Source organism: Aptenodytes patagonicus, chromosome 17, assembly GCF_965638725.1.
Source record: "Aptenodytes patagonicus chromosome 17, bAptPat1.pri.cur, whole genome shotgun sequence".
NCBI classification, from domain to species: Eukaryota; Metazoa; Chordata; class Aves; order Sphenisciformes; family Spheniscidae; genus Aptenodytes; species Aptenodytes patagonicus.
In genome coordinates this window covers 10,206,225-10,219,503 of record NC_134965.1, presented here as the reverse complement: position 1 = coordinate 10,219,503, position 13,279 = coordinate 10,206,225, and the positions used below count along the sequence as shown (strand labels likewise).

At 34.1% G+C, this 13,279-nt stretch overlaps 1 protein-coding gene across 1 annotated transcript in view; it reads right to left on the bottom strand.

Moving 5' to 3' along the window:
• Positions 1-423: 423 nt before the first annotated feature.
• BRIP1 (BRCA1 interacting DNA helicase 1) overlaps positions 424-13,279 on the bottom strand; it is a 63,925-nt gene continuing 51,069 nt past the window's right edge. Inside the window, exons 17-20 of the mRNA XM_076354633.1 lie at positions 7,323-7,435; positions 4,876-4,958; positions 2,845-3,171; positions 424-2,084 (exon numbers count right to left, since the gene is read on the bottom strand). Coding sequence (XP_076210748.1) covers positions 1,210-2,084; positions 2,845-3,171; positions 4,876-4,958; positions 7,323-7,435 — 1,398 coding nt within the window. The 3' untranslated portion in view covers positions 424-1,209. The remainder of the gene's footprint in view (positions 2,085-2,844; positions 3,172-4,875; positions 4,959-7,322; positions 7,436-13,279) is intronic.

Below are 13,279 nucleotides of genomic sequence, written 5' to 3'. Positions count from 1 at the left end.
ATAATGCTTGTTAAAGAAATTCAACAGTATTCTTGCCATTCATGCAAACAGAGTATCTAATTTTATAAAGATGCATTTATTGTGTAAAGAAAGGATACAATTTAAATCCTATCGATATGAACACATTTCACAGCTCTGTAGAGGTGGACATCAGAATGTTATTTAGATGAATTTCCATGGAAACTGACCAGTTAACAATTTCACCTCTGCTCTCAGTCAAAATATATAAATACCTATGAACCAATCTTAAGACTGTAAAAAGCCTGCATCTTCATATTAATATATGATGGAAATGAACAATCTTTTCTTGAAAAATCAGGCATAGTATGTTTTATTACAGCAAAATCCTGGCTGTTTTGATTGCAATAAATGAAAGAAATGTTTAAAAGACTTAAAAAAAAAAAAAAAGACCGAGGAAGATTTAAAGATCTTTATGTACAAATTTACATTGTTATATATTGCATAGAAAATGTGTTTGTTAGGCATACAAATGAGTACACGTTTTGATATGAATACAAACAGAATTTGACCAAATGAAATTAGATCCTCTCACAAAAGAAAATTTTAAAGAAACCTCAACTTTTATATAAAACAAAGACCTCTGAAGAAGCCTCTCATCATCATCAAGTATCAAAATGTTCAAATAATACTATACTATTACTACTACTACACAGCTTCTGATAGACATTTTGACAACAGAAATTTGAGGGAAAAAAGTACTGAAGAATACACCTATTTCAGTATCTAGGCTCAATCTATCATATTACTTGACCTGCAAAGATGCTGTTCTACATATTTAATTAAAAAAAAAAAAAAAGCCCTAACAAATGCAGAAAAACGTAATTTGATTATATGGGTTTTTTGCTTTCTGAGAAAACCCCAATTGTTTGATTGTATTTAATGGCAGACTAATTAAATCTGTAATAGACAAACCTCCTCAGCCTATAATTACAAGTCAAATGCTACTTGGGCTTCTATTTAGAATTTCCACGCATGATGTCCTTTCGCCACACAGTTAGGATGAAGAATCTTAATTATATCTATAGAAAATTGCATGTTGCATAACTTTCACAGTGAAAAACAAAAAAGTATAATGAAAAATCGAGTCTGATAGTAGCATATATTAAACAAGAACTTGAAAGCCATCACTGCTCTATAGCGAGGCTATGTTGTAAAGGCTGCTCACTACGTTTCCTATAGAAGCTGTTACTATGTGCTAGTATTGTTCAATAGAAAGGATGACACACCTTTATTTCGTGATCTGGAAAGATTGATTTTCCGTTTTGTGGTGTCCATCTCTTGAGATGCTATCTGCTCTGCTTCTATTTCACTAGTCATTTCTACATTATTAACTGTATTATTCTTACTCCCCTCATTTTGCATTATTCCATGTAAACTTGTGTTTCTGCCATCATCATCAATCATTTTTTTAGTCACACTTAATGTTTCTGAGGTGTTGATTGCACAAAGGTCATCAGTGACTGTGGAGTTTCCACATTCAATCCGATTCTCATTTGTGTTACCGGTTGGAACCAGCGGTCTGATTTTCTGTTCCTCTGATTCTACATCATCATAGAGTTCTGGTGTGAAGTAGATACTGTCATCCTCATCTTCAGTTTCTGCAGATACATTTAACATTGAAAGTTCAGATTTCCCTCCTGCTGAAGGAAACTCACTGCAGGGCTCAACTTGAAGCTGCAGCTTATCAGGATGCTCTTCAGCAACTGGAGCCTCAGTATTTTTAACTGAAAAATTAGTTGTTTCCAAACATGATTCTGGTACACTTGGTTTATGTTCTGAAATTAATGATGACTGACATTGATTTACTCTATCAATAAGTTCACTAGCCCTATTCATATTCTTTTGTTTGCTACTAGCTGTGGACATGCAGTTCTTGGCTACAGGCAAAGGTGTTGAAGTCAGTGGTTTAAAGCAGCAATGTTCTTTCATAATATCAGCATTAGTCCAACCACTCTTTTTTTCTCTCTCTATTTCAGTTGCTGGTGTTTTGGGTGTGGAGTCCATATGTTTTCTTCTTTGTGTTACATGGTGAGAATGACTCTCTACATCAACTTTCTGGCCACCTGTGAAAAATCACAAAACATTAATTAATTGTATATGCCTTCCCCCTGCTGATTTACAGCATGTTTAGCCCATCAAAATTACCACTGTTTTATTGGGTTTACGGTTATTTTATAATACTCATTAAGATCCAATACAAACAAAAGCCCAGATGTTACAACTATCTTTGCACATGAATTGTCTTAATTAAATCAATAGATTAACTGGCATATGCAAAGTTAGAGTAAAGTATGACTGGATTTTAAATTTGTAATTTTTTATTATTGTGCTCTTGTGTTATTTACATCTTTCTTGCCTGAAATGAAGCCATAAGCTTTCCTAAAATTTAGGAATGGATAGATATTTACTTGTAAAGCTGGTACCGGAAGAGATTATATGAAGGGTGTCTTCACAGCAATGTCTAAAAAACAGATGTAGCTTGAACCAAGGCACTTATCTTGCAATAATGGTACTCTTTATGTGTTTCAAATATACTTTAAGTTATCTTCATAGTTTTCAATTCATAAATTTCAAAGAAATTTAAGTGAAAACATTTTTGACTGTACTATAAACTTATCAAACATTATCAATTGTTTTAAGACAATCAGATGGAATGACAATTAATTTCAGTCTGTTGACCACAACTCATACACATTTGTGAATAGTTATCATTTTGCACCAGAGCACTTCTGTAATTTTAAAAACCATTTGTTTCTTCCAAAAAAGATGCAACTTCACATTTAGAATTGTTAATGAAGTTTTTTCCACAGGAAACGAACATACTTTGTTTCATTGTTGCCATGATGTTACTCGGCTGATTTGATGCTGTAGGATTAACTGAGCTGATTGTTGTAGTAAAATTAATTTCTGAAACCAAATTTTGCTCCTCACTTTTAGCAGGAACATCTGGTGACAGATGAATAGTTGCCTCCCGTTGAGAGGCTTGTGATAGGTCTTTTGAATTTGAAGGTACATGGAGAAATTCACTGCTGCACTCTGATGAACAATCAATGCTTTTCTGGTTTCTTATAGCAAATGCATGCAAGGATTCAAGTGCACTATGAAAATTTTCATGGTGCTGGATTTGTTGACGAATCCATTTAGATAATCCTTAGAAAAAGAAGAAAAAAAAAAAAGAGTTACTACAAAACTACATAATCTATACCAGGTATTTCATATCAGTAAATAGTACCCTAATATTGCAAATACTTCTACATATGTATAGACAGACCCATAAAGATTTCAAGAAGTTGCTCATGAAAGTAAGATAACGCACATCTTCCTTTCCAGGGCTGGAAACTTGATTTAATCAATGGTAGTATTTTGATGAGCAATACTAAAAATATCATTCTTTTTTAATAAAAGTCCTTTACCTTTTTTACTAATACTTTTTTTAAGGTCAAACTGCTGCGTTGCAAAAACATCATTATACTTCTTTTATGACTGGGTGTTCATTTTGCATGTTATCATGAATTATTAAAAAGCAACTTACATAGAGTACAGCTATTCATTATCATACTGACAGGGTCTGACAAAAATTAGAATATAGTGAAGCTTTTACAACTTTATTTCAGATTAAGTAACAGTAACTCAAATATTCAGAAGGAATCACAACTGCCCAATGGCTAAAATATAATACAATATGCTCTTATACAGCAAACATTTTTGAAATTCTCAAATACCGGACGTCTTGAGCATAATAGCTGTTTAGATGATGTTGGAACGCACAAGGGTGAAGTGAAAACTAACTTTCTTGATTTTTAAAAAGTGTTTTTAAACCCATTTAATTTTTCTTTTAATATCAGTTAAAAAAGAACAACAGAGAACTTGGTGGTTCTGTGAAGTTTTACTTTTTAGAAAGAGTACTAATCTTATCAAGTCTCTAACATATAGATTATTTGTATTACTATATGAATTACTTCTGTTTACTTAGATAGTTTAAATGTACTTTTAGTACAAACAGACATGTCAGAAAAGTGGTTTGACTCGTATTACAGCAGCTGAGCTCCACCTGCTGACTAGACTGCAACATTATCTGTTTACATCATCTTTTTGCCCATCTTCTAAACAGGGCAGGAACAAGGATACATAATGCATTCCTAAGCAATTTTTTTTTTTTTGGTTGTTGGGTTTTTTTTAATTTATTAAGGTAGGGTGCATGACCTGTTTTATTTTATCTGTATTTATTTCTAGCCAGTATAAAACTACAAACAGAAAATACTTTTTGCGTATTGAGCATTTGGCGGTTCCAAATGGCACAACCTTTACTTGTTCTTACCTAAAAAGCCAGAATGTTAATTCAGACTGCTAACCCTAATCATTAAAGCTCCCTATAGGCAGAAAGTATACATCCACTAGAGACTTATCCAAAGTCCAAATAAAAATCCAGTAACTATTTTTAATATATACATATATACACATATATACACATGCACACGTATGTATACACACATTATATATATTTAATATGCAAAGATTAAGAACCCTTAAGTTTTTACAGGTCCCATTTTAAGAAAGAATTCTCAAATTCTGCACACTGAAATTTCTATCTCTTATCTGCACATCCAAAAGGGGAAAGAAATTAAATTGACTGAACATCAGTATCAACATGTCTCAGTGTATTTCATGAACTAGCAATACACCAGGGTACAGTTTTAGCGTTTTCAGTTTCAACTGCACAATTTGAGTTCAATGGATATATTTCATTATGACTTTTCCTACTCACTGGTATTTGTATCACCATATTTCTGTAATCTTGATTTTTCACTATTTGTTAATATTAGGAACTTTCCCAGAAAGATTTTTACAGCTTACCAGTTATGTACTTATTAGGGTTATTCCGGAAGCGGTCATCAACTAAAATAAGAGCACCCCAGTCATTCCTATGTCTTATACACCTGTAAGTGAGCAACAAAAAAGAGTGTATATATAATTAGAGCACATACAGTTAAAACTGTGGGGATCAGACTACAGGGATTGCAATGAGTCAGCTAGAATATGCAAAAATATACAGGAAGTGCTTTCCTACTGTCTTGCACCAAAAACGTTATGGATGTCATGGAAGCTTAATTTTCCTTCAGTTCTTGAATTACGAAAACAGGTAAATTAAAAAAAAAAAACCCACACAAATATTCAGCAGCTAATCAAACCACGTAATTTGTTTTCCACTCTTAACTGGGCAGCATAAACACTGAAAGGAGAACATGTCAAAGTGTAAAAGAAAAGAAAATGGACTGATGCAACTGCAAGCAGTTTTTTAAATAACTATGCACTTTTTTGTTTCTAAACCGCATGTTATTCCTAACTCTCTTTAGTAACGAAATGAATAATGCTACAGATCAAAGCTGTGAGTGATACCGTTGAGTTCATAATTCAGTTGTTAGAGGCCTACAGAAATAATCCAATAGTCACTTTACATGCGTTGATATTATTTTTAACATTATTTGGATTTCTATACTGCCTGCCAGAAAAAAATTATTAAAGAACAGCGATAACATAAATGAAATATGGAAAAGAATCTGTCAGTAATAGTTTAGGATTATTATCCCCATTGTATAAGAGAAGGACAACTTTCGAAGATGATGTTTACAAATGTACATAAAACCACAAGTATATCAGTGTCAGGGCTTAAAATGGGAGCGACAAGGCTGGCTCTCCAAAGAAATGTTATTTATTTACATTTGAAGTCTCTCCATCATAAGAAAAGCTACCAAAACGTCTTTAAGAAACAGATTTCTTCCAACTTCTCATTTTTTCATTGCTTTAATAAACCTTCTTTTAACTCATAGTTTAAATGAATTATGCCCACTGGAGACATATCCCACACTTTTAGAAAAAGTACCACTGCAAGGAATTCATAGCATGATTGTCACCTGGCCATACACACCATCTGTTATATTCCCAAAGGCTGCTATTTCATTTCATGGACTTGTGTTACTTCATATAATGTAACAGCACTAAATTAAGAGAAAAGTGCCAGGTTGAAGACTACCATGCTTCTGCCTACTTCTATCCCTGCAGGCATCTTTGCAGTAAGAAGCCTGCCTATCTACTATATAACTTAGTATCAACTTAGCAGACTGTTCTGGTTTTATAAAAATAATCATCATACGCTGTCATCCTTCACCAAATCTCAGTTTAGTAAGAGCTTAGTCTAATGGTATTATACACAATTTATACATTTATGTCAGAATGGAAGTCTATTTTCTCCATTTAAGTTTAGACGAGCATAATTTCATTCAAATGATAAATGATACAATAAGCAATTTTCACTAAAATGAGATTTAAGTTAAAATTTATTTCACAGTGACAAAACTTCAAATTCATTTCTTACTATTAGCATTCCACAACTTTCTTAGATTTTTCTTAACTAATTTTAACTAATGCTTTTACTCTCCAAAGAGGAATCTAAGAAATCAGATCTGTAACAACAAGAATTTACAGTGAGATTTTACTAACGTAGACTATTTTCTCTCAATTTTCTTTCTAAATCTTCATTTATGTCATCACATTTGTATTAGGTCTAATTCAAATAACAAGTCTTCCAGCTGATGTTTCTCTTCTTATCTATAAATCTGTGTCTGTACCTCTATATATCTGTGACAGATATATGGCATCTATGATAGATATGGATGACAGATAGCTATATCTACCTATGTACATGATAAATTTTGTTGGAGAAGGATGAATTAATTCTATCCTGTCAATAAAATTTTGGGGGATTTTTTTCATTTGAGAGAGTAAGCTATACCACTTCTTCTAAACCTGCAAAGAGATCAGTGAGCATAATTGAATTGACCTTTTGCAAAGGTCTGAGAAAAAAACCCATTATTTCTCCCTTTCAAAAATACTTGTAGGCTAATCATCAAACAACTGTTCTGAGCCCACCAAGAGTGTGAACAATTAGTATGTTTGAAAAGACCTAAGAATTTTCATTTGGTTTATAAGCTCAAGAACTATTTGTCTCTGCAAACGCTTTCCTTTCTGTATATCTGGACTACAAGCAATAAAACCTGCAACCAAACTAAAGTGGATTCTGAATGTAAAACAAAAACTCTGAATTATAACAACGCTCAAATGCACAACAGACTAAAAACCAGACAGTTGCCAGCACAGAACAGCTGAAGACCTGATTTCCGCAATATGAGTATTTTGGCCTGATTTATCCCTTTTGTGTCAACAGTGAGGAATTAATCCTTAACGATGTTGCAAAAAAAGTTCTACAGATACATATATTTTTAATTATGTTCAGTTTATCTCACCTTCCCAGAGCTTGGTTCAGAGCCCTATAAGCTTGAATTTCATACCACTGACTCCCTGGTAAAAGGCCTCTTGTATTTTTGTACTGGTCATTGTACTTCCTCTTTAATTCAACCTAAGAAAGAAATCATAAAATACTGTTTTTAATAACGACGTTGAAAAGGAAATATTATAAAAGGGGAAAACAAGCAAACACTGATTAAATAAGTGAATATGTAAAGTGTGCTTCAGTGTTTCAACTTTGTATTTTGTATACTAACCAACTATGTTTTTTACCCTTCTAAAGTTATTCTTAACGTGTGATCTATTCCAATAATTTATATGTAATAACACAACCACACACTTACCCAAATCGCTGTGCTAGCAAGAGAAGGATAAGCTGTTCACACAGGCAAAAAAACCCCAGATACAAGTAAATGGACTAACTAGACCACAGTTTTCTTTGCTCATCTGGAAGTAAATGGTACAATGGAGATCTTCATCCTTTCCTTTATCACAAACGCTGACTCCTAATCTACTGCTGGGACCAGACCATACTTTTCTCAAGTGAGGGTTAAGCGAATATAACCCCTTCTTCTACAGAAGCTAAGAAAGTACTTCAGAGAGAGAGTGGCCTCGCCAAAGTAGCAGAAGTCAGCAACACCAACTCTAACTCCTAGCTTGGCACCACCTTCTGCGGTTTGGAAACAAACGTTTCACTGGCTAAATGTGAAGCAAAGGTGGCAGCTAAGGTTTGCAGGCCCATGGGCTAGCATAAGGCAGAAAAGAGCAAGCTCCTCTTTTTTTAAAAATGCTCTCGCCTAGCTGCTTCAAAAGCAGATCTGATATCAACTGCAAAAGAAATCCCCTGCCTCCCCTTTCTAATCATGTGGATAACTACACATACAATGCCCGATCTGAATTTGAACGAGAATTTGTATTTGGACATTATACACAGTTCCAACATATATCAAAATAATTTATTATTATTGGGGGGGGATGGACTGAATTTTATTTTTATTAAATAAACAAACATAAAACTACACCAAAAACGGTCTTTCCATTGCTCTTTTGTACAGTATTAACCTTTCTAAACTGACAAGTGAAAGGACAATGCTTCAGGAGAGAAAACAGCAGACTTCTAACCTCTTCTGACAGGTAACTTTCAAGTTGCATTTGGATAAGGAATTTTATTTTATGTACTTATGCCCTTTAAATTGCCTGTCAAATTTACAAATTCAATCTTTACAGCCAGAAAGTAAATTCAGTTTGATTTCACAGATTTAATATTTGTTCCAGTCACTCAGCATTTATTGACTGGCATGTGAGGTTTCCTTTGTAATTTTCAAAACAGAAGATGATTTCTTCTGAACATTTTATGAACATTAAAACTGTTCCTTAAAAAGGAACTTAAGCATATCTCTGCATTTCTCCAAATGGAAATACTACCTGGAGAAACAAAAGGCTACTCCTCACCATTTGAAATGAGGCATGATGTCGGAAAATTTCATTGAAGTCTTTAAAACATAACCAATGACAATATACTCCTGTACATACTTTGCATTTGTCTTCTAGTCCTGGTAAGTTTTCTAACAATTTCCTCTTCTGAAGAATTTCTGTTATCAGTAAGATTTTGGCCAATTGTAACAAATGTAGCTTTACCACAGTTTCTTACTTCGTGAGCAGACTGTTCAAAACAGTATTAGAGTAACTAGTCATACGTCTTACACTGATAAAAATTACGACGTTTTTAATTATGTGCATAAACCCACTGAAGTAACAGGAGAACGCAAACCAGTCAGATCATCTACATTGTATTGCATTACCCTGTGAATAAAATACATTACTTTTACATTCTTCTAATACAAGTTAGCATTATGCAAATGTATGCTGCTTGTACTGCACATCAATGACATTTCATTTCTCAAATTATATAAAAATCCATATTCTCTTGGTCTAAATGTGTAATGTATCTTTAAAACCTCTTTTCTATCTTAATTAAAAAAGGGTTAACAGAAAATAAACATTGTTTTCTCACTTAAATAATCATGTCTCAGCATGAGATGACAACTTACATTGCTCAGAGTTCAGTTTTCCTTATAAGTCTACTAAAGGTAAAAGGCCAGGGCATGTCATTTTAATGCAATCGGAATCTATTTCATTGTATAACTCTTACATTATCAAGCATCAAATCAACGCCCAATTCAAAATGACATGTTACATATGTGAAAAAGCCAGTCTCTCCTGCTAGCAAATATCCTAAATGTGCAGTAAACCACAGGCTAGAAGGGATTAGTTAAAATGTCAAAAGACAGCCTTTTACTTTTACCTGTTCATCCTTAAAAATATACTCTTAGCTATCAGGCATGCTTTACAGACAAATAGCTTCAGCAAGCAGCGGCAGAAGGCCCGTGGCAAGCTCTGCCATCTTGTAGCTGTCAGACAGATTAGTCTTTGATCTATCTGGGAGGTCATGGTCACATTCACATTAACTGAAGTCTAACAACATTATACCTGCTAACCGCTCGTTCTTTTAATGCTTAATTAGTTCGACATCTTTCACTATGGAATATTAACTGAGAAATGGCAACAAAAAAATAAATGCCATGAACAAATTTTTTTTTAATGACTTGGAAAAATATTTTGAGGCAGTTTCTGCTACAATTCAAAAGGATTTTCAAGCATATTTTTCAATCAAACTTAGCAATACAAGTTCTTCGACGACAACAACAACAACATTAAAATCTAATATAATGAATGTTGTTTAAGTGTTTGATAAACCACAAAAAAAAAGTTACCTGTGGTAACATTGCTTCACATGAAGAAACTCAGACTTATTCAGGATTCAAGTGATATATAAGTACATAAAGTGGATTTATACTGCAATGACCGTGGACTATATCAGTTAGCTTATGGCACGAAGCTCAGAAGACTAGCTCAAAAACTAGAGCTGTTTTTAAACTCCAAAATAACATGCAAATTCAGATACAGAAGCCTGCAGCATGCCTTTTTAGCAACATGCCAGGCTGAACCAGATTTATTCAAAATTAACGAAAACATGGCTATATTTAACAGCAAGGTATACAAATATCAATCTATTATGAACTATTTGTTTCTACAGAAAAATCAATGGTTAGACAATAAAATTAAAGCACTGTTTTCTCCTTTAATTGAGTTCTGTAAATATAAAGCTTCTCCTTGTTTTGCAGTCATAATTACAACTGAGATAAGGAAACATGAAACACAATTTCAGCTCATTTTACCTATCTTCAGCTAAAGGTCTGCACAGCATCCTACATGCTAATTTACCTGTTAAGAAGTTTTAAGGAGAAAGCATTTAACCTACAAAGAATAAAAACTACTGTGCTACACAATTAATTACTTTTTTAAAATTTTACTTCAGTAAAAACAAGCAGATCCAACAGACACTCATCCAGACTCATTTTATCTCAGCCAAAGAACAGGACCTTAGACCTCAAGAGCTAACAGCAAAGCGTAGCAGGACTGGAGAATGTGCATTTGGGGCAGTTACCATTCATAGTCAGAATACTGTAAACCTGTACTGGTACAATATACCTGTAAAATACTGTATCAGTGCCAGTATCACAATATGAAGGTTGAATGGGCTAAGCCACAGTACATAATTTTTTATTTTGTGCGATTTAAATCAGCAAAATAAACTGTGTTTGGTTTTACTTCATCTGGCAAAGTTTCAAGATTTTTTTTAGATGCATTACTTTACTTAACCAAATGTAGTGCTGTACTTTGCTTTCTAAAGACAAACAAAAAAATCTTAAGATGTTACTAATAGTTAACAAGCCAGGCCTGTTCTTTGATAAGACATCACTTCACAAACATCTTCAACTGTCTCCTATTTTCTCTGGTAGATTAAAAATGACCTCCGGTTTGTAACCTGTGGGATTACAAACCAGATTACCCAGAAGTCTACAGACAAGAGAGAAATTCATGAATACAATAGCACTATTGTGAGCAGTTAAACAGAGCACTCATCTAAACCTGCATTTCTCTTTACATCAGCACTTAGCAGTGTTGTGACAGCCCAGGTTAAAGAAAGAGACAACTGCTGAAAGGAAAAAGGCAAATAAACTTGGAACTGTGACAATACATGCACACATGTAGGTTGGTACATATACACACACACACACACACGTGTAAACTCATGCCCTTCACTCCCCAACGCTCTCCTCCATGGAAATAAAAACCAGAAAACGGATATAAATGTTTTCTGGCATTCCACTGACTTGTTTCTCTGGTTTTATGAGAGGAAAAATAGTAATGAAAACAAAAACCATTTTGCTCATATAATCCAAAAAACTTTAAAAGACACATTCATGTTTAACATTTACTAATTCCCCACCTCCTAAAAACAAACAAGCAAAAAATACCAGGTGGTCATTCCCTGCTTCCATCCCAAAAAAAGACATAAAAATGGTTTTTAAGCAATTCTACCGTCCTAAAAATCTCATGTGTCCAGTTAGAGTCTCTCTTCCACCTGAAATAGCAATAATTAGAATTCTTCAAGAAAATACTTGCCATCTACTTTCCTCCTGACGAATGCCAAGCAATCATAAAAGTTTGTAAGTGCGGGAAAGTAAAACACATGAAAACCCATTTCTTTTCTTTTACATCTGAAAATCCTTAAATAGAAGTAGCATTAAATAGTGCAGCATTTAACTTCCCCCCCTCACTTCAAAAACAGTAACAATGTCTGTGAGATTTAAGACTAAATAATGCATGTGTAAGGACCTGGGTGAGTCATAGAATACACTTCAAACATCCTCACTCCTCGGTAGACCTACTAAAAGCTGTATCTAAACACAATGTCTCACTTTATTAGCCCACAGGAAAAAGATATTATGGCAGGACGTTATCTTTAAATGCTCAAAGCATTCCAAGTGCAGTGTTAATACATATAAAACAGTATGAAATAAGCAGATGCTTATTACCTATAATTTATTGAGCTAGATTCTGTATATGACAATAATTTATTAAGGCCATTCTAACCATCTCATATACCTAAAGATGGTCACCAGACAAACATGACACACTCTTCTGCTTTCACACAGAAATACTGCATTTCTTTAAACAACAACGTAACCCCAAAACTGTGAGTCGAGCGATACCATATATGCTGTGAATAAGACATTATCAGCTAGAGACATGATTAATACTTTGTACTGCTCAATTATCTTCAAGATGCTCTGTTACACAGCTCCATCCTACAAGAGTCTCTTTAGCAGATGAATCACTGCGAGGCTGAACTCTGCACCCACCGCCCTCCAGCAGCTGCCCCTTACAGAGGCTATCAACTCAAATCAATAGTTCGTGCATCAAAGCCACATAAGCTTAAAAATAGTTCAGGTGACCTTTTCTGCCTGGAAATTTCTATGCGCGCTTAAAAATTTGCCTTCCTTGGATAATACTGAATAAAATAAGGAAATAACATCTCTGCAGATCTAGATCCCAGACTAGCTATATCTTGCAGACTGTTGCACCCAAACAGCGCACCTGAAAAGATACTGGGCATCCATGGGATGTAAATGTTTGTTGCCTGAATGAAGATATAAGCAAAACTAGGAAAAGTTACTGAAGCTGGAAAAAAAACCACAAAGGTGGCAAGAAAGAAACTATATATGGAAAAACACTGCTGGCTTGTTTCCCTATGGCCCAAAAACTTAAAATACGACTTCAAAAAGTGAAGCCAAACAACCCAGCAGCAAACTACTGTCTATTAGAGTCTGCTAACTGGCCAATACTATCCTCTGGGACAGAAAAACAGTACTATCACTTTATGCAAAGCCGTATTTCTCTTATTTTTAATTCACAAGGTATTTTATGACTAAATGCTTCCCCAGTATTCTCACTCTTAATCCCAGTGTTAGAGAGATGGGAAGCTTATGTAATGTAACCACTGAACACTTCTAGTATTGTCAACTACACCATGTGGCATCTCAGAGAT